The sequence below is a fragment of the Nicotiana tabacum genome, chromosome 11, assembly GCF_000715075.1.
Source record: "Nicotiana tabacum cultivar K326 chromosome 11, ASM71507v2, whole genome shotgun sequence".
Classification (NCBI taxonomy): domain Eukaryota; kingdom Viridiplantae; phylum Streptophyta; class Magnoliopsida; order Solanales; family Solanaceae; genus Nicotiana; species Nicotiana tabacum.
Window position 1 is genome coordinate 175,524,106 of NC_134090.1, and position 27,856 is coordinate 175,551,961.

General features: G+C 37.7%; 1 protein-coding gene across 1 annotated transcript; it reads left to right on the forward strand.

Moving 5' to 3' along the window:
• The first annotated feature begins 19,475 nt into the window (after positions 1-19,475).
• LOC107771351 (uncharacterized) lies at positions 19,476-21,182 on the forward strand. Its single transcript, XM_075225961.1, has 3 exons — positions 19,476-19,743; positions 19,886-20,015; positions 20,265-21,182. Exons 1-3 carry the CDS (start codon positions 19,614-19,616, stop codon positions 20,764-20,766), a joined length of 762 nt encoding a protein of 253 aa, XP_075082062.1. The 5' UTR covers positions 19,476-19,613; the 3' UTR covers positions 20,767-21,182.
• The last annotated feature ends 6,674 nt before the right edge of the window (positions 21,183-27,856 follow it).

A 27,856-nucleotide genomic window follows, 5' to 3' on the forward strand; every position in this document is an offset into this window, starting at 1 on the left:
CCTTGATCGTTATTTTTATTAATTATTTTGGTCGTTATGAACATTCGTAACTTACTTTAGGCATGTATACAAATCATCATCGTAACTAGGGGTACGGTTCCCATGACATGGTTACAATGCCTAAAATTCGGGGGTACATTTTATGTGACCCGATTATAATGACTTTAAGATCTTAGTGAATAAATTAGGATTTTTTAGAGGCGAATAAAGTAGATAATCATAGTTGTTTTTAGGCTTGCCTTAAATAAAAATGAGACGAGCCTCGACACACAAAAATGCACAAGCTGCGGGGCCCTCCAAACGTGTTTATTAAAATACTTAGAATTCGGGACAGGCCGTTTAGCGAAATTCCACGGCCTTACCCAAAAATAATAATACGCTAGTCGCTTTAGGCGCGCCTTTAATAATTTAATTTTCTTAAACTCGGGTGCACATTTATGTGACCCAAATCCAAATCTCAACGGAGTCGAAATGTGTCTCTAATCACGGGTACATTGATTGTGATGTGGTTTGAGATACATTTCCATGACGTTGCAAATTCCTTTCAAAGAATAAGAATGAGATGAGCCTCGCCAAATAAAATACAAAATAGCGGGGCCCTCAGTAAATATTTGCTTTGAAATTATTTAGACTTCGGGATGGACCGTCTAGTAAAATTCCACGGCCCTACCCAAAGTAAATGATACGCTAGTCGCTTTAGGCACGCCTTTAATAATTTATCTTCCTAAACTCGGGTGCACATTTATGTGACTCAAATCCCAATCCCAACAGAGTTGAAATGTAGCTCTAACCACGGGTACATTGATTCTAACGTGGTTCGAGATGTGTTTCCACGATGTTGCAATTCTTGATAAAAATAATAATAAAATGATAAAAGCGGTTAAAAGTTAAATTTTGCGCATAAGTTCATATTTATATAAAATCAGATAATCAAGCCGAATATAACAGTTGAGCGACCGTGCTAGAACCACGGAACTCGGGAATGCCTAACACCTTCTCCCGGGTTAACAGAATTCCTTATCCGGATTTCTGGTACGCAGACTATAATATAGAGTCATTCTTTTCCTCGATTCGGGATTAAAATTGGTGACTTGGGACACCCTAAATCTCCCAAGTGGCGACTCTGAAATAAATGAACCAATCCCGTTTCGATTGTCCTTTAATTGAAAAAAACTCTCTTGCACCCTCGCGGGTGCGGAAAAAAGAGGTGTGACAATGTTGTTTATGTCGTGGCACCACCTCCCTATGCAGTAATGAACGCGCAACCCTACCCGCGGCCACAACATTATCCGCAAAATCGAGCTCCACTTCCCAGAAATGCCCATCCTTACCAAGCTCCATATAATCCTCAACCAAATGATCCCCAATACAATCCTCGTCAAAGAGAGCCTTTCAGAAAGAATCAGTTCACCCCTATTGGTGAATCGTATTCAAGCTTGTTCCAAAAGCTAATCAGGCTAGATCAATTGCAGCCAGTGGTCCCGAACCGGCTGAACCCCGAGTCCCCCTCGCACCGAGTTGATGCTAGATGTGAATACCACTCTGGAGCAGTAGGACACAGTACATAGGACTATTGGACCCTCAAAAGGGCAGTTGAAGATTTGATTGAAGTTAAAAGAATTATTTTTCAGGATGAAGAAGCTCTTGATGTGATAACAATTTGTTGCCTGCACACAACATCAGGCCACTAGTCGGAATGATTTGTGAAGATGAGGAATTTGATCCGGAACTAAAGGTCATTGCAACCATTGCCGAGATAGAAGAAAAGCCAAAAAACGGTCGCCAAACCTGAAAGTTCCCCATCAGACGGGAGTCTCAGTAGCCAGTCTTGCTATTCTTTCTGCATCCAGATTATCTCAGGGTGTGATCCGGATGTTTTACTTTATTGTCTTACTTTCTGATGTAAACCATTCTATCTTCAAAAATTGAAAAAAAAAAATCAAATGAAATTAATATTTCATTGTCCAGGAATATCTATTTTCTTAGTCTTGTCACTTTTCTTATTTTTCTTTTCAGTTTTGTTAAATGCAGATTTTAATGACATGACATGTTTGCGGACTTCATGTCTAGATCCTAAAATGTTGTCAGACCCCGACATAATGAATCACGAAGCAGAATGTATTGAAGATAAGGCTTGTAATGAAATATACAAAGAATTGGAATAGTAAGCCTAAACAAAGTCCAAATGAAACCGCCCTTACGTGATTGGTTTATGGCATTGAAGCCATGATACCAGCAAGAGTTGAAATTTCCTATTTTTGGATCTTTGTTGAAACCGAGATCAAGGATCAAGATTGTATCAAAATTCGGTTAAAATGGTTGATTTGAATGGCTGAAAAAATGGTTAGCTGCGATCAGCCACAAGCAGTTGTACCAACAAAGAATGCCTCATGCCTATAACAAGAAAGTGTGTTTCAGAAAATTTGAAGTAGGGCAACTCATGCTCAGATGTATCCTCCCGCATCATGAAGAAGCTGAAGAAATGTTTGCTCTAAAATTGAAAAAGGTCCATATATTATAACAAGAGTTTTGCCAAAATGAGCGTTGTATTTAGGATACATCGAAGAAAATGCCCTCGATACAACTGTCAATGTGGATGCAATCAAAAGGTATTATGTTTAATTCCTTGTGCAACATTAATATTCTCTGATTGGGATGACAAAGGCTTTCTTTCTCGCTATCCAAACACCATCAACCCTGTGAGCCGGTTACCTTTCTTTGATTACCCTCTTTGGAACCTAAAGGTGTTATTGAAAAACATCAAAAAAATGAAATGAAAAATGAAAAAAAAATCAAAACAAGTTCAAATCGTCCTGAACTACGTTCGACTTGATTCCGAAAGGATACGTAGGCAGCCTCTCTTTGGGGTTCAGTCACACCAAAATAAAAATCCAAATTCCCCCAAAAGTGAAACTGGGGAAGATGTTATAATGGTTCGGCGGTGGTTCGCCTGAAAGGTTCCAAAATTGTAATTCAGTCCAAACTCTTTTTACCCCAAATCTTGTTCAAGTCATTCCGATCAATCGGTAAGGATGTCCAAAATTAGAGGATACAGCTACTTGGATCCGATGCAATCAAATGAGAGAAATAAAATGAGAGAGTCTTATTGGTGAAAACCCACACGAGCACTATTTGGAGACAATAATTAAAGAAATAAATGAGAGAGACTTATTGGTGAAAACTCACACAGGCACCGTGAGGCGACAGTAAGCAAAGAAATCAAAATGAGAGTCTTGTTAGTGAAAACTTGCAAAGAGCACTATTAGGCGATGGTGAGTAGAGAAATGAGAGAGGTCAGCTCATGAAAACCCGCAAAGGGCGCCCCTGATCGAAAGAGGATTCTCACAACCATCAGCATCGACAGAGTCCTGGCTAGTTTTCTCGATTTTGAGGCAAATGTTGTGATGAATTTTCTGAGAGTCGGACGGTTTACACAGATCAGGCATCTAGTCCAAAAGGCATGTCATGTTCAATGAAGTCCGCATGTACTCCAAATAAGTCGTTCTTTCCTTTTCCCGAAAGGGACACTTCTTGTTTTAAATACATTCTCCATTCCATTGTTTGTTTTCTTTGAATCCCTTTCGGTTTAACTCTGTTCCGAAACTAAGACAAAGAAAGGATGGTAAGACTGATTTATAGGGTTCTCATTTGATACAAGCTAATATGCAAAAAGGAACCCAGCCTCGTCAGGGGGCATAAGTCGGCCTCGACTGGCCATGGCGGCCTATGCTTCGAAATCAAAACTCTTGGAAGGAGAAAATCAAATTGAAGTGCCTATAAAGGCAAATGAAGTTGAAAAGGTTGAATCTCACGTGACCAACCATCTCGGCAAAAGTTTGGAAAGCCAAGGTCTCAAGAAAATAATACAGAGCAGTCAAGCATCTCGGTGCCACGCTGACAGAATCGGTTCTTCGACGGCAGTGGCCGCGAATCAAACTACTCAGGGCATCAAGGCCACAAATCAACCACCACTTTGAAAACTCACAAATTTTTCTTTGTTTGAAGCAGGAACAAATCATGTAGAATGGTGATTCTAAAAGAACGAATGTCACCAAACGTAAGCTCTTTAAAATCTCCATTTTTCTTTTACTTTCGGCATACATCACTATTGTTCACACCACCTATTTTTACGCAGCTTAACCCAGGTAGAACCTTTTCGCCTAGGGGGATCCAACTCATAGTTCCGGGTAGAAGTACTCTTCGCTCAGGTTGTTTTTACGCAGCTTAACCCAAGTAGAATCTTTTCGCCTAGGGGGATCCAACTTATAGTTTCGGGTAGAAGTACTCTTCGCTCAGGTTGTTTTTACACAACTTAACTCAGGTAGAACCTTTTCGCCTAGGGGATCCAGCTCCATATTTCCGAGTAGAAGTACTCTTCGCTCAGGTTGCTTTACATATCTTAACCCAGGTAGAACCTTTTCACCTATGGGGATCTAGCTCATGGTTCCGGGTATAAGTACTATTCGCTCAGGTTGTTTTTACGCAGCTTAACCCAGGTAGAACCTTTTCGCCTAGGGAGATTCAGCTCATAGTTCTGGGTAGAAGTTCTCTTCGCCCAGGCTTAGTTTTCATAACTTAACCCAGGTAGAACCATTTCGCCTAGGGAGATCCAGCTCCCATTTCTAGGTAGAAGTACTCTTCGCTCAGGTTGTTTTTATGGTAGAACCTTTTCGCCTAGGGGGATCCAGCTCATATTTCTGGTTAAAAGTACTCTTCGCCTAGGCTTAGTTTTACATAGCTTAACCCAGATAGAACCTTTTCGCCTAGGGGGATCCAACTCATAGTTCTGGGTAGAAGTACTCTTCGCTCAGGTTGTTTTTACGCAGCTTAACCCAGGTAGAACCTTTTCGCCTAGGGGGATCCAGCTCATAGTTCCGGATAGAAGTACTCTTCTCTCAGGTTGTTTTACATAGCTTAACCCAGGTACAACCTTTGCACGTAGGGGGATCTAGCTCATAGCTCCGGGTGGAAGTACTCTTCATCCAAGTTTACTTTTCTTAGCTTAACCCAGGTAGAACCTTTTCGCCTAGGGGATCCATCCTATATTTCCCAGTAGAAGTACTTTTCACCCAGGTTTACTTTTCTTAGCTTAACCCATGTAGAATCTTTTCGCCTAGGGGGATCCAGCTCATATTTTCGGGTAGAAGTACTCTTCTCCCAGGCTTATTTTTCGTAGCTTAACCCAGATAGAACTTTATCACCCGGGGGAATTCAACATTTTTGTAAGTAATATAGGGTGCCAACCCCTGGTTACATTTCCTTTTTCAGTAATACATGGCACTAACTCCTGGTTACATTTCTTTTTTCAGTAATACATGGCACTAACCCCTGGTTACATTTCCTTTTTCAGTAATACATGACACTAACGCCTGGTTACATTTCCTTACCAATATAGGGCACGCCAATCCCTAGATTTATTTTCCAACATAAGATACATCAATCCTTAGTTGAGACACCATTTAGACAATCAAGATACACCATTACCAAATAATCATGATTTCCTAGGGTACACCAATCTTGACACTTTCATGATTTTAATAAAGTAATTTAGAATTTTATTACAATAACTCACGAAATTTTTCTAGTAAAAATTGGGGCAGAAAAATTTCGTTCGTTTGTTTGTTTTGGTGCCTGAGCAGGTTTTGTCTCGAGTCACAAAGTTAGAGATGGCCAAGAGAAGTGTCAATCCAGCATTAACAAAAAAGTGAATTCAAAATGCAACAATAGATGAAAAGATTTGGACTACTCAAGACATGACTGAAGTCACGATGCATTGTATTTTCCCGTTTTGATAAAAAGAAGCTGTAGAGGAGTCAGTCAAGAAACAAGATCAAGTTTTTGAAGACATAGATAGGATCTTGTAGTTTCCTTTTCTTTAATGTAACTTTTTTTTGATATCTTTGATGTAATAAATAAGACTGCGGACCGGAGCCTCGACGGAACCTCACTTGACTCCTCAACTCGGCATTCCAACCTTTTCCTTGAACTACACGCGACCTGATTCCCCTATAACTCGAGATATGTAGATTGTCCAAAACCAGGACTTGGTTGCACTCTATCTTTTATTTCTCCCCTTTTGAATAAAGGTATGGCCAAAAATTAGTCATATCGCTCATTTTGTCTTTGCCTGAAAACTCTTCGTGTTTCCAAGCAAAGAGGGGCATGTTGTGAGCACCTAATTTTTGACCATATTTGAATCTTTTTCCCACTCATCTCACCAACTCTCTCACGTGAGTACCTAAATTAGTCAAATAACCTTTTTCTTATCTTCCTCACAGCACCCACTCCACTTTTTTTTGTCCCCACTCCACTTTCCCTTGTTCCCCACTCCTTATCCCCTGGTCCCCCACGCTTTGTCTCCACATTCACAACATATACCTCACAATTCCCCTTCACTCTGATGTTCACTATAATATACAATTCACACAACACACAGGGGTGGTTCCTCTCCTTCACATTCAAAAAAAAAGGCTTGAAGCTCACCTTCTCATTCTGGAGCCAGCAGCTATAAACGAGCACACATAGAAAAGACATCCTCCCCACGTCGATCTTCTTCTTCAAACAAAGAAGCAACCCGAAATTACAGCAAAAGTTGTCCCAAAAATGCAGCAAAATAGCTGCAAAACCTGCCTCCATTAATGCCAATCTTTCAGCTCCAAAACTAAAAAAATGCATCGATTCTCCCTCCAAAAACCACCTCGCAAACATCACAACGCCAGAAGGAAAAAGTCACTCTTGGTCGCTAAAAATTAAGTGAAAACAGTTCGGGAAAAGTCTCCGACGAGATCTTGGTTCGAGGTTCCGGCATGCGGTCAGTTAGGAGTTGGCGATAAAGGTCTCATTTTTGTTTCTAGATCTCTTCACTTTGAACGATATTATGTACCAGTCAGAGATCTTTTCTTGTCAATATATTTGAAAACAGTTGCATATTCCAGGTTCGTTTCCATGCTCTTATCAGTATTTCTTACAAAGTTTCATGTTTTGAATTATCCTTGTGATTATGTGGTGTGTTATTTAACTGTTGAATCAATATGAATGTTTGAGTGGTTTATTGCTCTTTGTTTCATCAACGACAAATTCTATTGTGTTTTGAATCAATATTTTACTAAGTGCATATGTTGTTTAATAGTTATTCTTGTCAAGTGGGGTCCTTATGGCTTTATGTTAGGTGTGAGTATTAATCATGAATTGAAAAAGTCAAGTAAGCTACTGCTTGATTTGGTAGAGATCACATTGGAGTTTAGCATGAATTTTTATTTTATTCCATTAATTTTCTTCGTCAAGAATTAAATCTAGATAAAATAGAATGAATAAGTAGGATTTATTTGCTAGTCACATCATCTTATTATACCCGACATAATTGACACCTCCAGTAATCTTTAATAATCAATCTTACCTTTTTCATAATTTTACCATGTAACCTTAGAGCCTCACAATAATTCCAAACTTAGCAAATAATTAAACTACTTTGAATATTGTGGTGTAATTTAAATGCGGCCAATAATAAATTATTGTGTCTATGAGTACAGTTTCTGTGGCATAATTATGGTACGTATTTTCAAATTCGAGTGCACGCTTGTGTAACTCGACCTTAACTGCAAAGTCATAATAAAATTATAACGTTATTTACAATATAATTTTGTCCTTCAATAATAATCAAGCGATGAAAGCGGGCATAGGTAAAATATGAGAACCAAATAAAACATAATTTATTCAAAATAATATTAGCCAAATATAGTCAATAAAGTGACCGTGCTAGAACCACGGGACTCGGGGAATGCCTTACACCTTCTCCCCGGTCAACAGAATTCCTTACCTGGACTTTGTTTTCGCAGACTAATAATAATAGAGTCAAATTTTCTTTTGAATAAGGATTTCAAATAAAAGGTGATTTGGAACACCCAAAAATCAAATTCCAAGTGGCGACTCTGTAAATAAAACAATACCTACTCAAATTTGTCATTTTAATTGAAAAAGCTCTTTAACCCATAATCCATAACATTACATATCACTTGGAGGGGTAGAAAAAGGGGTGTGATACCGAACCGTACCGAATAAATTTTACATGTGGAAAATATATTTATATAGTAAGTTTAAAACTAATAAAGCATTAAATTTTTTATTGGGCCTTGGAATTATGAAAACTGTTACAAGACAATAAGTAATTAAGCTCAAAATACTAATTCCTAAAACCTATTATGCTACTTATACTTAAACTAAGTTATTTCAAGTATCTTTATTAGCAAGACACAAAGTATTCTAGCGATTATGAGTAGCAAACTACAATGTATTGAATATGTTTCCTTCATATAATTTAGATTTATCTTTTTGAATATTTAATATAGACTTTATTCTTTAGTACCTGCTTGGTTAATATCTTTCCACTCGTATGATTTATATGTTCTTTGCTTTTACTTGGGTTTCTTTTACGTTGTTGTCGAATAGTTGTGTATCTATACTCGAGTCATCTTTCATGTTTTTTGGTTCATCACCCTTTAAGCAGTAAAAATGTCTAGAGAGTTTGTTAAGTTCTATAAAAGAATGTATGTTATTGCATTCTACTTTTACTGGTGAATTTTACATGACATTTAGAAAAATACCGAAAATTAACCGAATCGTACCGATACCGAAGTAAAACCGATATGATTGGGATGGTTTTGAAGGGGTGTAATAAAGAACGCTACTCTGTGGTGATAAAATGTAAGCAGAATATCCGAAGAGAGTCTTTAGGTCTCCACTAAACTATTATGTAAATTACTAAGTTTATAAGCTTTTGGTCTCTTATTGGACTATGTGAATTATGTCTTTTACATTTGTTATTTACTCTTATGTAGAATTAGGAATGTGCTTTTGGGCATTTGGGTTTTTGGGTCTTCTCTTAAGGTGGATTGGCTTGTAAGTTGTAACCTTGAATTCATCATATGTTGTATTTTGTTTGGAAGTGGCATGTCTCAATTATAATTTTGAAGAATATTCAGTTTCTTCAAGAAGTCATGTTGACACTGTTTGACTCAAAAGATATTGAAATCTTTTTGAATAAATCAATTAAAAAAATGAAGGGGTAAATCTTAGTCAAACATAATAAACTCCAGATTAATAAACTAATTGGAAAAATAATGTATAAGATGAGATAGAGGTAACCAATCTTAGTGAAATTTTCCGTTGTGGCCCTCATTAATCAATGGAGGAGACTATTTTACATATTTTCTTGGAGATTGCTTCGTTCTTCTTTTCATTATGAAGATTACAGAAGAGAGAATTAGGGAGAGAGGAAGAAGTGAAAAACCGTCCTCCCATTACCGAAGGTTTTACCCCGTTATATATAGTCATGGAACATTTGCTATATACTTGGTCTGATGCTCTTTTATATTATGTCTGCCTTGTTCGTCCCCTGAACGTTGTTTCTTTGACTCGACAGGTATCATGAGTGCAGGATATGGAATAGACCATGTCGTCTTTCGCTGCCTTGCCGCTTGGACGGGATGTTGGTCAGCTTGACCGTAGCGGTTGGATTTTGACCAATACAGTTAGTCCTTCCATCTATTGGGGTCTTCCCATGTCGATCCAGGCAGACAGATTATGATTGCTACAAATCCAAGAGAAATCTGACTACTTACCCCTTGGTTATGCTCTTTAGGTTCAAGTGAGGTGATGATACTCTTTCGATACCCTGGACCGTTGCGGCTGTTTCGAAATCGAAACGTCGTTTGGGTTGAAATGTTGTTTCGTGGTTGTCACCATTATGACACACGTTCCTAGGGAATCGAAATGTTTTGTGCCCTATCAGATTCGATTCGACTCTTGTCGTGCTTGGGGGATTTATGTCTCTTATAAATAGAAGGAATGCATCATTCGATTGACACACTTCTTTGCTCTTTGCTTGAAAGAATTTTGCAAATATACTCTCTTCCTGATGCTCCTAATTTTCACTCGCCCCCAGTTAACTGAAAACCTTCATCCTTCCTTTTCATTGTCTTTTTATTACACTAAATTGACACAATGGCTGGTGATTCTTTTCGCGCTGACCTTCTTGTCATAATTTCGGCGCCGGAAAATGTTGCTCTAGCCACCAGAGGAGTAGAAGTGGTGGAAGATGAGGAGGTCCCGTTGGTAGCCGAGATCTTGCCTCGTTCTGGGAAAGAATGGAATGACTTTTGCAGTCGCGCCGGGGAGGAGCCGGAACCTGTCCCCTCTGTTATAAAAGAGGAGGAAATCGCAAAATTGAAAGCTAGGTGGGGAATTCCCCGTTACTTTGACATGCGGCCGGCGGTAGGGGATGACATAGTCCATTTTGACCGCCTCGGGTACTGCGTGTTCTACGCCTACCCTTTCTTATTGGGTACACACTTTCTCTCCCTCTCTTGGTGGTAGACACACTTCCTCTTATTGGGTACACACTTCCTCTCCCTCTCTTTGTGGTAGATTTCTGCCCATTTTACGAGGTATGCCACCCTCAACTTTCATCGTACCTGTATAAATTGTTCCTTATGTTGCTCAAGTTCGCGGAGCTCGCCGGTCGTGAGATCACTTTGGAGCACATCCTTAATATCTTACGCGTAAGCCCTCAGCTCATTCGCGACACGATGATTCACATGCACCATCGAGGGGTCGAAGAGTCTGGTGGTGAAGATGGACGACAGGGCTAACCGTTGTTTCTACGAGAATTATTTCTATGTGCGGACCGAGCGCCTTGTGGCGGATCCAACAGGGTTCCCTAAGAAGTGGAACCTTGCACGTAAGTTCCTTCTGTTTTTAGTCGGAGAGATGCCCGACCGCTTTCTATTACAGTACTAAACCCTGTTATGTCTCTGCAGCTGCGAAACTGCCCCATCCACCTGTCGAAGGTATCCTCGAGTGGGTGAGTGCTATCCTTCGCACATGGTCGGCCTTTTATGAAAAATTTGGAGGCAGGTCCCTTACATGTGAGATATTGTTTCAGTTTGGTATTTTTCCTCTCTTTTTACTTAGTTTCTTATGTGTTGTTTTCGATGCCACGGAGAGTGTGGAGAGCGAGGGATCCTCCATTAGCTTTTCGTCAGCCTGCTTCGTTTGCTCGCCCTACTACAGCATCTACCGCCCGGTCTTCGTTGAAGGCTGCTTCAGTTGAGTCTATGACTGTGGTTATTCCTACGGAGGCCACTTTTCAGACTGAGGTTCCGACTCGTGCCGCTCGTCTGACAGGTGAATCTCCCCGTGCTACGAAAGAAGAGGGGCCGTCCAAGAGGCGACGAGTGGAATTCGAGACAACCCCTCCAACTGTAATACATCTGGATGACTCTCGCTTGACAGGATCTGGGGCGGGGGTTGATACCACTCCGCCCGTAGAGATGGAGCCAGTTGTTGTATCTGCCCGTCGACGGAGATTCTTGCCACAGTCGTTGATCAGCAACCTGCTGTGACGGGGGGCCAGATATCTGAGGCCGCTGTTGTGGTTTCGAATGTGACCTCAACCTCCATACCTAGTCGTAATTCCTCCTCGGCTGCTGAAAGAGGAAAGGGCGTCGTGGTCGACGACTATGAATTTGAGTCAGACCTTGATCCTAATGATGTTAAGATGTTTGAGGAAGGTATCACCCACTCAGTGGTTCATGCGGGAGGCCTGTCCCGTATTCTTGAGATCTCTTTTGATATTAATCTCCTGGGGGACACGGAGGATCTGGTGCCGCAGTTTGACATTTTGTGCTTTGCTGCCGAGAACGAGGCTCTCCAAAACATACCTGATATCGACTTGATGCATGAAGTGGCCGTTATGGGCCTGAGGGTACATTTCGCCTTTCTTTCATGTTTCTTTTATTTTTCTGGATGATACGATCTTAACCCGCCTTTTCATTTTTTAGACGCACATGTTGGAAATTAAGAGCGCTCGTAGGGCTGAAATTCGGACTAAGATTTTATTGAAGGCGTTGGAGAAATATCGACATTATCGCAATAAGCACCATGAGATACACGAGCGACTAGAGGAGAATCCTGGTGCTCGATCCCTTGGCGAGGAATTGGAAGAGAGATCGGCAGTTGATGGAAGCCGTTCGCAGAAATAGTGTGCTCGAAGAGAAACTTCATGCGAAGGACGAAGGGCTTGAGTTAAGCAAGGGGTAGTCGCAGAGTGTGACTATCTTCAGGGGAGACTGAGTTCAATATAGTTCGAGATGGATCAGAACCTTATCCGGGTAGAGGCAATGAGCGCGAAGTGGATGGAAAAATTGGCTGAGTTAGAGAGAAAGGTTGTCGAGTTGGAGAGTATCGAAAGTACCTGGTCTTCGGCTTCGGCAAGGGTGGCGGCCCTGGAGAACACTATCCATGTCTTCCAGTCCGAGCAGGAGTCGGAGAGAGCGACGACCACGCTAATGGAGGTGAGGCTTGAGGAACGCATTGGTGAGATCGACTGGGAAGCATCGACCTTAGGAGATCGGTTCGCCACTCTGGAGGCTGAAAAGGAGCAACTGTTGGCTCAAATTGAGTCTTCCTCCGCCGATGTTCCCCACTGCTTACACGAGTTTGGGGTTCATGCTGAAGCTCAGCGAGATATATACAAGAGTTTGTGGGAGGCGGGAAATGTTACTGAGGCCGCATATGAAGGAGCACGGGCAAAGGCGCGAGAGGCTCGTGTCAACTGTGGTTATGACTCTGTGACATTGGAGGCAGATAAGGGCGCAGATGATGAGGGAGGACTTCCTGGAGATGGTGGCGATGATGGTGGCGGTGATGACGCTGAGTGAAAGAATGTTGTCTTTGTCTGTTTTCTTGTGTTTTTTTATTCATTATTGGTTGTCGTTGTTTCTTTCTTCTTTTCTCTTCTTTTCTTTTTTACTGTTGGCTTGGGCTGTATGTAATATGCGACCGTTTGCACAGTGACTTTGTATAAAGAGGATTCGTTGTTGTATGCCATCTGTATATTTTTTTGTTTTGTTCTTTATGACTATGGTGCGAAGTATGTTCTCGCGTGACGAGTTCCCTATTCTTTGGGAATTTAGTGTCACGCGGGTTGAATGGAATCTTGGCGACGGCTTTGGCAGATGCATCGATGTTTTCGAACTTGCGCCGAGACGCTGTCCCATCATAGTCCGAATGGTATCCAATGATTTTTCCAATAACGGTTTTAGCCGTAGAGATATTACTTCCGGGTTCATATGGAAGTATTATCCCGTCGCGAGTCCCAATCTTTCTTTCCTTGGCCTTAAGGGCACTTATCTTGAATTTTTGTCGAGATATCAATCTGTCGACGTTCGATCGAGGTCGAACTCTTTCTTTTTGACGAAGGCCCTTGGCCTTAAGGGCGTTATTTTGAACTTTCTTCGAAATATAAGCCCGTTTATGTTCGATCGAGGTCGAACTCTTCTCTTTGGCGAAGGCCCTTGGCCTTTAGGGTGTTATTTCGAACTTGTCGAAATTTTAACCCGTCATTGTTCGATCGAGGTCGAACTCTTCTCTTTGGCGAAGGCCCTTAGCCTTTAGGGTGTTATTTCGAACTTGTCAAAATATTAACCCGTCGTCGTTCGATTAATGTCGAACTCTTCTTTTTGGCGAAGGCCCTTGGTCTTTAGGGTGTTATTTCGAACTTGTCGAAATATTAACCCGTCGTCATTCGATTGATGTCGAACTCTTCTCTTTGGCAAAGGCCCTTGGCCTTTAGGGTGTTATTTCGAACTTGTCGAAATTTTAACCCATCGTCGTTCGATCGAGGTCGAACTTTTCTCTTTGGCGAAGGCCCTTGGCCATTAGGGTGTTATTTCGAACTTGTCGAAATTTTAACCCGTCGTCGTTCGATCGAGATCGAGGTCGAACACTTCTCTTTGGCGAAATTTTAACCCGTCGTCATTCGATCGAGGTCGAACTCTTCTCTTTGGCGAAGGCCCTTGGCCTTTAGGGTGTTATTTCGAACTTGTCGAAATATTAACCCGTCGTCAGTTCCAGTTTTTGGAGAATCAGGTATCCTCTGGGGGAGGCCCAATTCGCTTGATTTTGTTCGCGTCGGAGAGTGTAATGTCGAAGAGTACGAAACGTTGATGTTTTGCTCACGTTCATTTCACACATACATGTTTCCTTATCTAATCTTTTCGCTTTTCGGTCTGGAGATGTCATTTGTGGGCGATATTTTGGTTGTTTTGTAGTGGTTTCTCATTCTCCGGTTGAGGTGTTTCTATGCTCGCTCGCCTGCGCAGCGCTTGTGTTCCTGTTTGAGCAAAGAGCAGGAGGTGAGTCAAAATGATATTTTCCTTACCCCGATCCTATGAGCGGGTGAATGAGGGTGGATTAAAACGTTGCTCGTTTTGCCTGGCGTTTCAATGGTTGATGGGGTAATGGTTTCTAAATTCGGTGACTGTATTCAGCTCTCTTTCTCCTTCAGTGTTGTGCTTTTGCCCTGCATGGGTTGGGCTTTGCCTTAGCACTCTTTTCGATGGGTAATCGTGTTTCCGATTTTTTATCTGGAGGAGACTATGAAATTTCACTAAGAAATCCCTACAGACGACGCCAAATTGTTTGACTCAAAAGATATTGGAACCTTTTTGAATAAATCAATTAAAGAAAATGAAGGAATAAATCTTAGTCAAACATAATAAACTCCAGATCAATAAACTAATTGGAAAAATAATGTATAAGATGAGATAGAGGTAACCAATCTTATTGAAACTTTCCTTGTGGCCCTCATTAATCAATGGAGGAGACCATTTTACATATTTTCTTGGAGATTGCTTCGTTTTTCTTTTCATTATGAAGATTACAGAAGAGAGAATTAGGGAGAGAGGAAGAAGTGAAAAACCGTCCTCCCTTTACCGAAGGTTTTACCCTACTATATATAGTCATGGGACCTTTGCTATGTACTTGGTCTGACGCTCTTTCACACTATGTCTGCCTTGGTCGTCCCCTGAACGTTGTTTCTTTGACTCGATGGGTATCGTGAGTGCGGGATATGGAATAGACCATGTCGTCTTTCGCTGTCTTGCCGCTTTGACGGGATGTTGGTCAGCTTGACCGTTATTACAGACACAATGAACTATAATTTAGAAGAATATTTGGTTCTTCATATTTTCTCATCGAGGATTACAACTCAAAATTTGTTCATTGTATCAACATGACTGCAAATCCGATGCAGAGTTTCTTTATCACTTCTGAATAGACGTCCTCATCCACCTATGTTTTATGGGCTAATAAGAAGGTTTACTTTTGCTTTGATAATGAAACTTTTTTACTATTTGATGAAACTATTTGGACTAGCTCTTGTAATGACTTTGGTAATCAAAGAATAATAATTATTTGACTATTTATTATAGTTAAATTATACCATTGATATGGTAAATGCATGACAAAAAGATATAACTAGCTAGCGGAGTTTATTGTCTTTTCGAATTTTGTGGCTATATTATTTTATCATAGCAAATAATTATAGTTATTAAGCAAATTATTGCCATGATTATTCATGACATGAATAAAAAGATAATATTTTACATTCAGTGTTTCTTGCAAATTATGTTAATTACATCGTTGTGATTCATAGTTATATTGGCCGTGTATATAATAGCCAATATATAATTTCATTCATCTGGTCATACGTATCGGTCACTAGTTATTCATAGCATCTATATAAATCCATTGACTAAAGTCGTAGTCATATAACCTATGTTAATTACATCGCTGCGATTCATAGTTATATTGAATTGACCATTTATATTGTAGCCAATATAATTTTTCATTGATTAAGGTCATACATATCGCCCAATAGTTATTCATAGCAACCATATAGTCCGCTGACTAAGGTCATAGTCTTATAACCTATGTTAATTACATCGTTGCAATTCATAGTAATATTGAATTGACCATTTATATAGTAGCCGGTATATAATTTCATTCACTAAGGTCATACGTATCGGCCACTAGTTATTCACAACAACCATATAAGTACACTGACTAAGGTCGTAGTCATATAATCTATGTTAATTACATCATTGCGATTCATAGTTATATTGAATTGACCATTTATATAATAGCCAATATATAATTTCATTCATTAAGGTCATACGTAGCGGCCACTAGTTATTCATAGCAACCATATAAGTCCATTGACTCAGAAAAATTTAGACAAATCTAATAAGAATTAAGAAAATAAGTTTTACTCCTATTTTTATAGTAATAGCTTTTGAAAGCTTTCAAAAAATAAGATTCTTATTTTAATAGTTATTCACTAACCATGTGATCCGTTTTCTTCCATTCCAACTTTTCTTTAATTTTTTAAAAACACTATATAGAGAAACAAAATAATAGTAGGAACGTTGTTACAATATTATATATAATGTGTTTAAAAAATAAGAAAATAGTTTTTTATGATTAATATCTTAATTGAGAGTAATTAATTTAAGTCGTGACGCATAAGATGTTTTTTTAAAGTATGGGTCCAATTTAAAAAATAAAAGGATAAGACTTATTTGAATTTGAGATGAGATTTTTCTTTTTGAATATGAGCAATAGGGTCAAAGTTTCTTTTAAAATAATTTTTTGTTTTTTATTTGTATTATATTAAAATGAGTGTGCTGCAATACATATTAAATTCAAACATCGTATATTTTTATTAAATAAAGTATATAATTACTTTTTAATTAAATAAACCATATAATTTGCTATACACATAAAATACATAAAGTATATAGAGACTTTTCATCTTCATATATATGAAAACATGAATCAATTTTAGTTGCTCAATGTATTTTGGGAATAGAGATAAGTTACTGTATTTATTAGTGTGTTTTTTGAGGGAAAATTATTTGGGGGAAAAGATTTCATTGGAGGGAAAATTATTTACAAATGAAAAAGGGGCTAATGCTTCTAGAAACTCCTTTCTCGCATGACCCAACGTAACTTTTCGGATCCAGAATTTTAAGCTTATGAGTTCCTATAACAATCTTAAGTTAATCTACATGATAACTGGACCAACGAACTGAGTTTCAAACTAAATATTCTTATACTTTTAATGAATTCTTTAGTATAAATACAGGATCTATGCAAAAGTTATTCGGTTCACGGGAACCAGTAACCTTTGATTTAGATCCGCCACTGAACTTTTCAACTTAAGCAAGACGAATCACTTTGGGGTATTATCATTTTTAGCTCGTACCAGAAAATATTTATATTTAATAATCGAAAAAGCATATAAAATTTGTATAATTTTTATATATAATATACAGAATATATATCTACAAAATATATATAATTAATCTATTATTTTGAAAGCGATGTCATTTTTTTAAGGACTTTTAATTTTTTAAAGAAATCCACAACATGACAAGAATCTCCGAGCTATAATTCTAATCCAAATCTACTTCGAATTGATCTCCATCCCTCAGATAAGATGTTTTCATATCGTGTGTTTATATCAAATAAATGAATATAAACATACTTAAATTTTTAATTGCTAAGATTAATTTTTATTTGTTTGCCCTAAATAAATAGGTGCGTGTAAGTATTTTACTCATCTCTCCCCTCCCCAAAATAAAAGTTAAAAGAAATTTGACAATATTGTGAGGAGAAGGGAGATCAAATTTGTGCTTGTTTGGAGGGATCATCATAAATAATTAAAATATTGGGTATTCAGTTCACGGTTTAATTTAGGGTCCTGTAACTAAGCCTATAATTGATCCTCAAAATTATTAATATACATTTGCATAAAGAAAAAAAATTAAAAGTACAAAATTTTTTTTTTAGGAAAAATAACGTTGTATAGCCGTTCTTAAAATAATAACCAAAAAATACATATTTTTGTGCGTATATGTATATATATTCTGCATATTATATACAAAAAATATATAAATTTTATATATTTTTTCGGCGACTAAATGTAAATAGTTTTTGGCGCGGGTTACCGGCGAAAAAACCCAAAAAATTTAACTAAGAAAAGCAAGAATCTAGGCAACACACCTGTTCCAAAATGACGTACTAAGAACATGCTTTAGCTAATATATTAAGTGGAAATATTTTTATTTTAATGACCCCCAATACCCAAAATGGCATCCAACAAATTATAATTAATTATCACATAATGGTGATTATCCTGCACCTATATATCCTTAAGAGGCAAGCAAATCCACACCTGGTTCTTTCTTATTGGATTGCCAGTGGCTTTCACATTGAACGATTAGCCACCCAATTAATTTACTAATTTTTGTACTTAATTTGCAGAAAAAATCAAAAGGATAAATCTTTTTTTAAAGGCTTTTTAAGCGTGTATTAGTTGTCCAGATTCATTACCCTAGGTAATACGTGGCCTTTCTAGCCTCTTTTAAGTGCACTAGCTCATCAAATTTGGGGGCAAGTGCACATATAGCCATTCTCAGTGATATTATTTAAAAACTAATCAATACTTATTTTGTCCTGAAATTTTAAACTAAATTTTTTAATTTTAAGACAATTCAAAATATTTTTGTCCGTAAAAACTGAACTGAAAAATTAAAATTCAGAACGCACTGGCTAATTCTTAAATAACAACTCTTTAGAGTGGCTACTTACTGTCATTTCTACCCAATTTTGTGTTTAACCTTAACTAAATATACTTTGACGATTGAGCTTAGTTATGTGCACAGTCAATATAAGAAATTTTTACGCTATCAGACTATTTTTACATGTCCTAGATAATAACCTATCTTTATTTTCAATGTTACAAATTTTATATTTTAAAGAAATTTATCATGTTTTTACGTTGATGTGTATTGTACTAATTTTGCATAAAAGAATTAATTTAAATAGTCGATCATCCAACCGTTTAAGCTATATATATATATATATATATATATACAACGTGTGTGTATCCATGTATAAATACATATAATTATGTATAGTCAGAATATAATCTATGTATACTGGTTTAAAAAGATAAACAGAAAATTTTATCTGTGGTTATCCAAATAAATTTTCAATGGTTTCTTTGATTTTTCTAGAGTATAGTAAAGTAAAACGGTAAGAACTACACGTAACTAATTTAGGAAGAAAGTACAAAATTGATGAGGACAATTAATATTTTATTATTAGTGCTATAATAATAATAATAGAGAGAATTATGGAGGTCGAGCATTAAGGTTGTAGGTTAGGGGAAAATTGGGAATATTTCTACAGCACAATAGAGTGAGACTATCCAGTTAGGAGTTAGACTAAGAATGTCATTGGTCGTCTATTGATGCAGGGCTTTACCTGCTAGTTTTTACTATACTAACCATCTATTTCGTATTTCGTATTGTGTATTTCATATCTCCAATATTGCTGTTATTTTATTATGCATTTTTTATGGTACTAATATATTGTCTCCTGTTGCTTTTTTTGAGCCGAGGGTCTCCTGGAAACAGCCTCTCTACCCTTCGGGGTAGGGGTAAGGTTTGCGTACATATTACCCTCTACAGACCCCACTTGTGGAATTATACTGGGTCGTTGTTGTTGCCATGTTTAGCTTGTTGAAGAGAGGAAATTGATGTCTAAAAGGGCATAGAAATTGACTGATGAGAAGAACTAACATGAGGCTTTAGTGCAAATATAAATAGCAACAAAACTTGTTGATTATGTCACAGAATATGGAGGTCCCCTAAAACTAAAACTTATTTTCGAGACAGTGCCCAGATCGTTACGCCTTTTCTCGGGAAATGAAAAAATGGGGAGTTATAGAAGAAGAGTGGAGAAAAGGCCCTTGGACTGCTGAAGAAGACAGATTGCTCATTGAATATGTCAATTTACATGGTGAAGGCAGATGGAATTTTGTTGCTAGACTTGTAGGTAATAATAACTTCTATTTTAAATCTTTCTATTATTTTCTTTTCGTTATATGAGTTCATCTGGTACTAGCAGCTATATCAAAAGAGTGGAAAGTAGTTCATTTTATTGTAGATAAATAATTTTTTTATTTTGGTTTATACAGGATTGAAAAGAAATGGAAAAAGTTGTAGGTTGAGATGGGTGAATTACTTAAGGCCAGACCTTAAGAGAGGGCAGATAACTCCATATGAAGAGAAGATTATTCTTGAGCTTCATGCTGTATGGGGTAATAGGTAAATGTTTGACTTAAAGTAATTCTTCATTATTGTTAAATACGATTATGAATATCAATAACCTCATAAGAATAAATAGGGATCCTTACACAAATTGCCGGCCAAATTTACTGTTTATTTTTTTAGCTGTTAATTGGTATACATAAGTTATATACATATTATACATGTATTACACACATAAATTATATATCTGTTGCCTATGTTTAGTTTAAATGATTATTTAGGTTAATTCATCTAAAATATATGCAGATGGTCGACAATTGCTAGAGGCTTGCCAGGGAGAACTGATAACGAGATCAAGAACTATTGGAGGACTCATTTCAAAAAAAAGGTCAAGAAATCAAGTACTGAGAATTCTGAAAAAGCTAAAGCTCGTCTTTTAAAAAGACAACAGTTTCAACCGCAACAACAACAACAACAAAAACTAAACGATCAAATAGACATGAAAAGAGTCATGTCATTGTTTGAGGAAAATGAGAATAATAAAGTTCCAAAATTGTCTCAAGGGAAGCAAGAAATGGCACTTTTGTACCAAAATAGAGCTGATCAGCAAGAGCAAGGTGGCTTCTTCTATTCCATGATTAATGGATATGCTACTGTTTCAATTCATGAGGTCTCTCTAAATCATGAAGACATCATGTGGGATTATGGCTTATGGAACTTGGATGAATTTAATGCCAATTTAAACATTGGATCTTATAACAAAAGTTCACCTTGTCTGCAAACACAGCTTGCTACTCCTTTCTGTTGAATCATATAATAACCGCCAACGAGTGTGGTGAAATGGATGGCATCCCTCTTTCTAAAATGAGAGTCTCGGGTTTGAGTCTTGTGAACAGACAAAATCCTAATAAGGAGCATTTCTCCCTTAATCGGCTCTATATATTTGGGGCTCCATCATACGGCTGGCAAACGGACGGGTTGGAGCTGAATTTGGACGGGTTAAGATGGACTGAAGCAATAAATAAGTCATTGCTCAATCCTACCTAAAGTTTACTTGGGCTAAGATGGATTGGATCAAAATAGACCGAACAATGAGTCATAACCGTAACCACCCAAATTGAACCATCTTTTGTATATTTTTGAGAAACTAAGAATATCAAGATGCTCTTCTTTGATTGCAATTGTTTTCACTCATGCTTTAACAAATAGAGTTAATTTGTTGTACTTTCTGGATAGAAAAGAAAAAGTCAAAGGTGAATCAAAGTAATAGAATTGTACTTTATCTTATTTAGAAGTTAAGGATATTAAATTTAATTACAAATAAAACTCAATGTATTTAATTGGCTAGTTAGTGAAATTTAATTACAAATAAAATTTTATACATAGGAAGCACAAGCTTATTTTAGGCAAAATTATTAGAATTTGCTAAGGAACTACTAGTATGTAATAAAATAATGACTTATTTCCTTAAAAGTTATGTAATGAAAATGTTCAAATATACCAAACTATATTATCCTCCCTATTCAAATTTTACTATAATTATATATTATATACCCAATTACTATTTATGTATATTTTAGGGGAATTAATAATAATAATTAGTGTCCTAAAATCACTCTAATATATCTTCCACTCTTCCAACGTTTCTCTCTCCACATCCCACCACCCCCCCACGTATCTTGTACAAGAGAGCAGCAATTCCACCATTGACAACCATTAAAAAGCTTTGAATTCGAATTTGGGTTTTCAAAAAATATTATTTTTTTGAATTGGGTGTTATTACAAAGAATTAAAAATTCTCTCTACGTCTCTCCTATCTCTCAATCTCTAATTTCAGTAATGTAAAATAAAAGAAAAGAGAGCAGCAGTTCTACTATTGACAGCCATTAAAAAGCTTTAAAGCTTTGACTTCGAATTTGGGTTTTCAAAAACCATTATTTGTTTGGATTGGGTGTTGTTGCGAACAATTGGGAATATGATTTGGAGTTTATATCTCAGTTTTGAGGGTGTTTTGGTGAAGATTAGACTTGATTTTCGCTGAATTTCATATTGAAACTCGAAGAAGAAGAAGAAGAAGAAGAAGAAGAAGAAGAAGAAGAAGAAGAAGAAGAAGAAGAAGAAGAAGAAGACATGATATACATTATATTTACGAAATTATAGAAAACTGTAGAAAATTTTTATTATATTGTTTATATATTTTTTTATTTAATTATTGTATGAAAGTTGAACAATATTGTATAAAAATTATATTTAAGTTGTATATACTGAGTAGAAATAATGTATGAAAATTATAGATAAGTTGTATAATATATAATTAGTTGTATGAAATTTATTTTTACTATGTATAAATCAGATACAAAATATACAAAAGAAATATTGTATAAAATTTGTATATAAGTTGTATGTCATTGTAGTTGTATTTAACTGGGTAGAAATAATGTGTGACAATTATAGATAAATTGTAAATAAATTATATAATATATAATTAGTTGTATGAAATTTATTTTTACTATATATAAATCAAATACAAAATATATAAAAGACATATTGTATAAATTTTATATTTAAATTGTATGTTTTTGTTTCACATTGCTTGAGAATTGTATGTTCTTACTAACTGATGCTATTCAAAGTTTCTACTCCTACATAATCGAGGGCGACACTCAGCAGCACAAGAGAAGGTCGATTAGGACCTAGAATAGAAGTAAATTTGATAAAAACCTTATTATGTGTGATGACCGACCTCACTTGTTTTGGAAATAAATTTTGTATTCCGAGGTCTTAAAAACCTCTTTCTGTCTCACCTCGATTTGTGTGTGCAGTACGGGCGCATATCCGGAAAGCCATTATGTGAAATTCTGTGAAAAACGATAAATGTTGCTTTTAAAATGAATTTAAGTTGACTTCGGTCAACATTTTGAGTAAACGAACCTGGACCCGTGATTTGACGGTCCCGGAAGGTCCGTAGGAAAATATGGGACTTGGGCGTATGCCCGGAATCGAATTCCGAGGTCCCAAGCCCGAGAAATAAATTTTTTAAAAAATTATTTTCTGGAATATATATGAGTTTTTGAAAATGAAATATGTTGGGAATTTGATGGTATCGGGTCCGTATTTTAGTTCCGTAGCCAGGTACAGATCTTACAAGTAATTTAAGTCGAGCCTGCAAAATTTGGTAAGAAACGGAGGTCATATAACGTGATTCGGAGCCTTAGTTGTAAAATTTGAAACTTAGAAAGTTCTTGAGATTTTCTTTGATTTTGATGCTAAATTCAACGTTGTTGATGTTATTTTGGTGATTTGATTGCACGAGCAAGTCCGTATGATGTTTTTGGGTTAGTGTGCATGTTTTGTTTGGAGCCCCGAGGGCTCGGTGAGTTTTGGTTAGGCCACAGAGTAAAATTTGGACTTAGGAAATTTCTGGTGTGTTGCAGGTCTGCAGTCTTCGCAATTGCGAAGCCTGGCTCGCAAATGCGAATTTTGGCCTGAGTTGCCTTGGTCGCAAATGCGATGTATTTATCGCAAATGCGACAGCAGCATCGCAAATGCGAAGAGGACTGGAATCCTCAGGGTTCGCAAGGTCGCAATTGCGACATTTGCGACCTGCAAATTCATGACTGAGCCGAAAATCTTTCATTTTTTAAACTCTTTCAAAACATAAACTCTCTTGGGCGATTTTTCAAAGAAAAGTTCTTCTCCAAATCGATTATAAGTCATTTCTAACTCATTTTCTTCAATCTTTAACATCTTTTCACATGATTTTAACTTAAAATTAAGGGTTTTCATGAGGGAAATTGGGTGTTATGGGTAGAACCTAGGTTTTTCAAATTTTGGGGATTTGGACCTCGATTTGAGGTCCGATTTCAAAACAAATTATATATTTGGGTTCGCGGGTGAATAGGTAACCGGGTTTTGATTCGAACCTCGAGTTTTGACCATGTGGGCCCGGGGTCGATTTTTGACTTTTTGGGAAAAACTTTAGAAAACCTATTTCATGCATTGAAATTGATTCATTTAGCATTTATTGATATAATTAAGTAACTTGTGGATAGATACGAGCGAATTGGTGGTGAAATCAAGAGGTAAAACGATAATTGTGGCTTGAATTGTGTTCGCAACATCGAGGTAAGTGTTTGGTCTAACCTTAGCTTGAGAGATTAAGAGTTGTATCCTATTTTCTATGTGCTAGTTGTTGAGTATGACGTATAGGCATGGTGACGAGTATCTATACGTTGGTGTCAAGCATTCCCGTGTGTCTTATATTATGATTAATATGACTCTATTTGTATTGCTCGTGCTTTATGTGATGATTTCTATTGTTGAGAAAAGCTTGTGAAAGTAATTGTATTTGAACATTAAAGAGCGTTGACTCAAGTTGTAAAGTGAATTGCGGAAGTATAATTGGCAATTGAACCTTATAGAGCATTGGCTCAAATATTGAATTGAGTTGTGAAGTAAAGGTGAAAAAGAAACGAAGATTATATTAGTGTCTCCCTTGCCGAGATATTGTTGTTTAATGTTGTCTCCCTTGCCGGGATGTTATTGTTGAAATTATTTCCCTTACCGGGATATGACTGTTGTACTATTATTTCCTTGCCGGGATTTAATTGTACATTTGTTGATTTCCTTTCCCTTATTGCTTTGTGATTGTTGTTTGGGTGAGGAAGAGTGTTAAATCACGAAGGGTGATGCCGTACATTATTTTGGTGAGAGAGTGTTAAAGCGCGAAGGGTGATGCCGTGTATGATATTTGTGAGAGAGTGTTAAAGCACGAAGGGTGATGTCGTGCCGCACGATGTACCATTCAGTGGCTTTATATGAGTGATAATGCATGAAGGATCATTCTGTAAAATAATTATGTGAGGTAAAAGCACGAAGGGTGATGTTGTGCCATTTATATTGATTTTATGGTGAGGACGAGAGTAAAAGCACGAAGGATGATGTCGTGCACTTGTCCTTGATTTTCCTGATTCTTGCTGATAATTGAGTTATGGTGTTCTTTATGTTTATTTACTTATTTTCTGTTGTTACTTGATTTTACTGTAATGTTATTGATTCTCTTGCCCAAATTACTTTGTGATTGTTGCTTGGGTGAGGAAGAGTGTAAAGCACGAAGGGTGATGTCCTGCATGTTATTTGTGAGAGAGTGTTAAAGCACGAAGGTTAATGTCGTGCACTTGTGTTTGATTTCCTGATTTTTATTGATAACTGAGTTATGGTTTCTCTACATTTAATTGTTGGTTTTCTGTTGATACTTGTTGTACCCCGCAGCATTATTCCCCCTTCCTATCTTCAATTGAACTGTGGTGATCCTTATATTCACTTGTTGTTCTTCTGTTATTATTCGATGTCCCCACAACATGTTTCCCCCTCCCATCATTAACTGTACATTTCTGCTTTTATTTCCGTTGTATATGATTTATCTGCATAGGTTTATTTTGTAGTCTGGTCCTAGCTTTATCACTACTTCGCCGAGTTTAGACTAGGCACTTACCAGCACATAGGGTCGGTTGTGCTGATACAACACTCTGCATTGTGTGCAGATCCCGGTGCAACGTTTTTGAACCCTAGCTTTGGATTGCTGCCTTCAGTCCATTCGGAGATCCGAGGTAGTCCTGCAGGTGTCCACAGGCCTTGGCGTCTCCTTCTATCCTTTTATTTTGTTTCTTTTATGTATTTTTGAGACAGTGTTGTAATAACTCTTTCGGACCTTTATTTGTAGTAGTCCGAGATAGTCTGTGAAATTGTGACACCGGTCTTGGGTAGTTTACGTATGGATTGGTATTGACATCTTTATTAATATATTACGTTTTAGTCTTCCGCTTTTAATTTTCGTTGTTTATATAATATTGGTTCTTAATTGTTAAAGGATTAAAAATAGGAAAAAGGTAAATAATTCAAATGATTGGCTTGCCTAGCTTTCACTAGTAGGTGCCATCACGACTCCCGAGGATGGGAAATCCGAATCGTGACAAGTTGGTATCAGAGCTCTAGGTTACTTAGGTCTCACAATTCACGGACAAACTTAGTAGAGTCTGAGGGATTGGTACAGAGACGTCTGTATTTATCCCTATAGAGGCTACAGAGTTAGGAAAAGTTTCACTTCTATTCTTCTCTATCGTGCGATTTGTTCTCTCACTCCTAAATAGAAACCTATACTCTTGTCCTTTCACGAATGGTAAGGTCATGTACCGCTTCTTCAGCCAAACAACAGCACAGACCGGTGATAGATCAGCTACGTCTTCAAAGGCTTTGTGGAGGTTGGATAGGTTTCACCAAGCTCTTCACTACCACTTACAGCGGTGCATCTTCTGAGGATCCCCATGATTATTAAGACCGCTGTCATGAGGTTCTTAAGAACATGGGGATAGTGGAGACCAATGAGGTCGACTTTGCTACTTTTCGCTTGTCTGGATCCGCCAAGACTTGGTGAAGAGATTATTGTTTGGCTAGACCAGTTGGGTCACCATCTTTGACTTGAGATCAATTTTCTCAGCTATTTCTGGAGAAGTTTCTTCCTGTCACTCAGAGAGAGAGATCTATCGGAGGCAGTTTGAGCGTCTCCAGTAAGGTTCTATAACTGTTACTTAGTACGAGACTAGGTTTATTGATTTGACCCGTCATGCTCTTCTTATACTTCCCACTGAGAGAGAGAGAGAGAGAGAGAGAGTGGGGAGGTTCATTGAGGGACTCGTTCACCCCAGCTAAAGGTGGAGGTAGATGTGCTAGAGGTGGAGGTTAGGCCGGTAGAGGTGGAGGCCAGCCAGCAGTAGACCGTCCTAGAGATATAGTTCAGAGTGGTGGGGCCTAGCCCCGATGTTATGCTCTTCCAGCTAGGCCTGAGGCTGAGACTTCCGATGCAGTTATCACAGGTACTATTTTGGTTTGTAGTAGAGATGCTTCAGTTCTATTTGATCCAGGGTCTACATACTCCTATGTGTCATCTTATTTTGCACCGTATCTGGTCATGCCTAGTGATTCTTTGAGTGCTCCTGTATATGTGTCTACGTCGGTGGGTAATTCTATTGTGGTAGATCGTGTTCATCGTTCATGTATAGTTGTGATTGGGGGTCTTGCGACTCATGTAGATTTGTTACTTTTAGACATGGTTGATTTTGATGTCATATTGGGGATGGACTGGTTATCACCTTACCATGCTATCTGGGACTGTCATGCCAAGATTATGACCTTAGCCTTGCCGGGGTTGCCTCGTTTAGAGTGGAGAGAGACTCCTCGTCATTCTACCCGTAGTGTATCTCATATATGAAGGCTCAGCATATGGTCGAGAAAGTGTGTTTGGCTTATTTGGCATATGTTCGTGATTCGAGTGCCGAGGTTCCTTCTATTGATTCTGTGCCTGTTGTTCGTGAGTTTCCTGAGGTATTTCCTTCAGACCTGCCGGGTATGCCACCCTACAGAGATATTGACTTCTGCATTGATTTGGCTCCGGGCACTCAGCCCATTTCTATTCCGTTGTATCGTATGGCCCCGTCTGAGTTGAAAGAATTAAAGGAGCAGTTGCAAGACTTGTTTGATAAAGGCTTCATTAGACCTAGTGTATCGCCTTGGAGTGTGCCGGTGTTATTTGTTAAGAAGAAGGACGAATCGATGAGGATGTGTATAGACTACCGACAGTTAAACAAGGTTACAATCAAGAATAAATATCCATTGCCGAGGATTGATGATTTGTTTGATCAGCTTCAGGATGCCAAGGTATTTTTGAAGATTGACTTGAGATCTGGCTACCATCAGTTGAGGATTAGGGCATCCGATGTCCCTAAGACAGCTTTTCAAACTCGCTACGGGCATTATGAATTCTTGGTGATGTCATTAGAGTTGACAAATGCCCCAGCAGCTTTTATGGATTTGATGAACCGAGTGTTCAGGCCTTACTTGGA

Coding starts and splice junctions, on each gene's coding strand:
- LOC107771351 (XM_075225961.1), top strand. CDS start 19,614: ATGAAAAAATGGGGAGTTATAGAAGAAGAGTGGAGAAAAGGCCCTTGG. Junction 19,744..19,885: donor TTTTGTTGCTAGACTTGTAG/GTAATAATAACT, acceptor TGGTTTATACAG/GATTGAAAAGAAATGGAAAA. Junction 20,016..20,264: donor CATGCTGTATGGGGTAATAG/GTAAATGTTTGA, acceptor AAATATATGCAG/ATGGTCGACAATTGCTAGAG.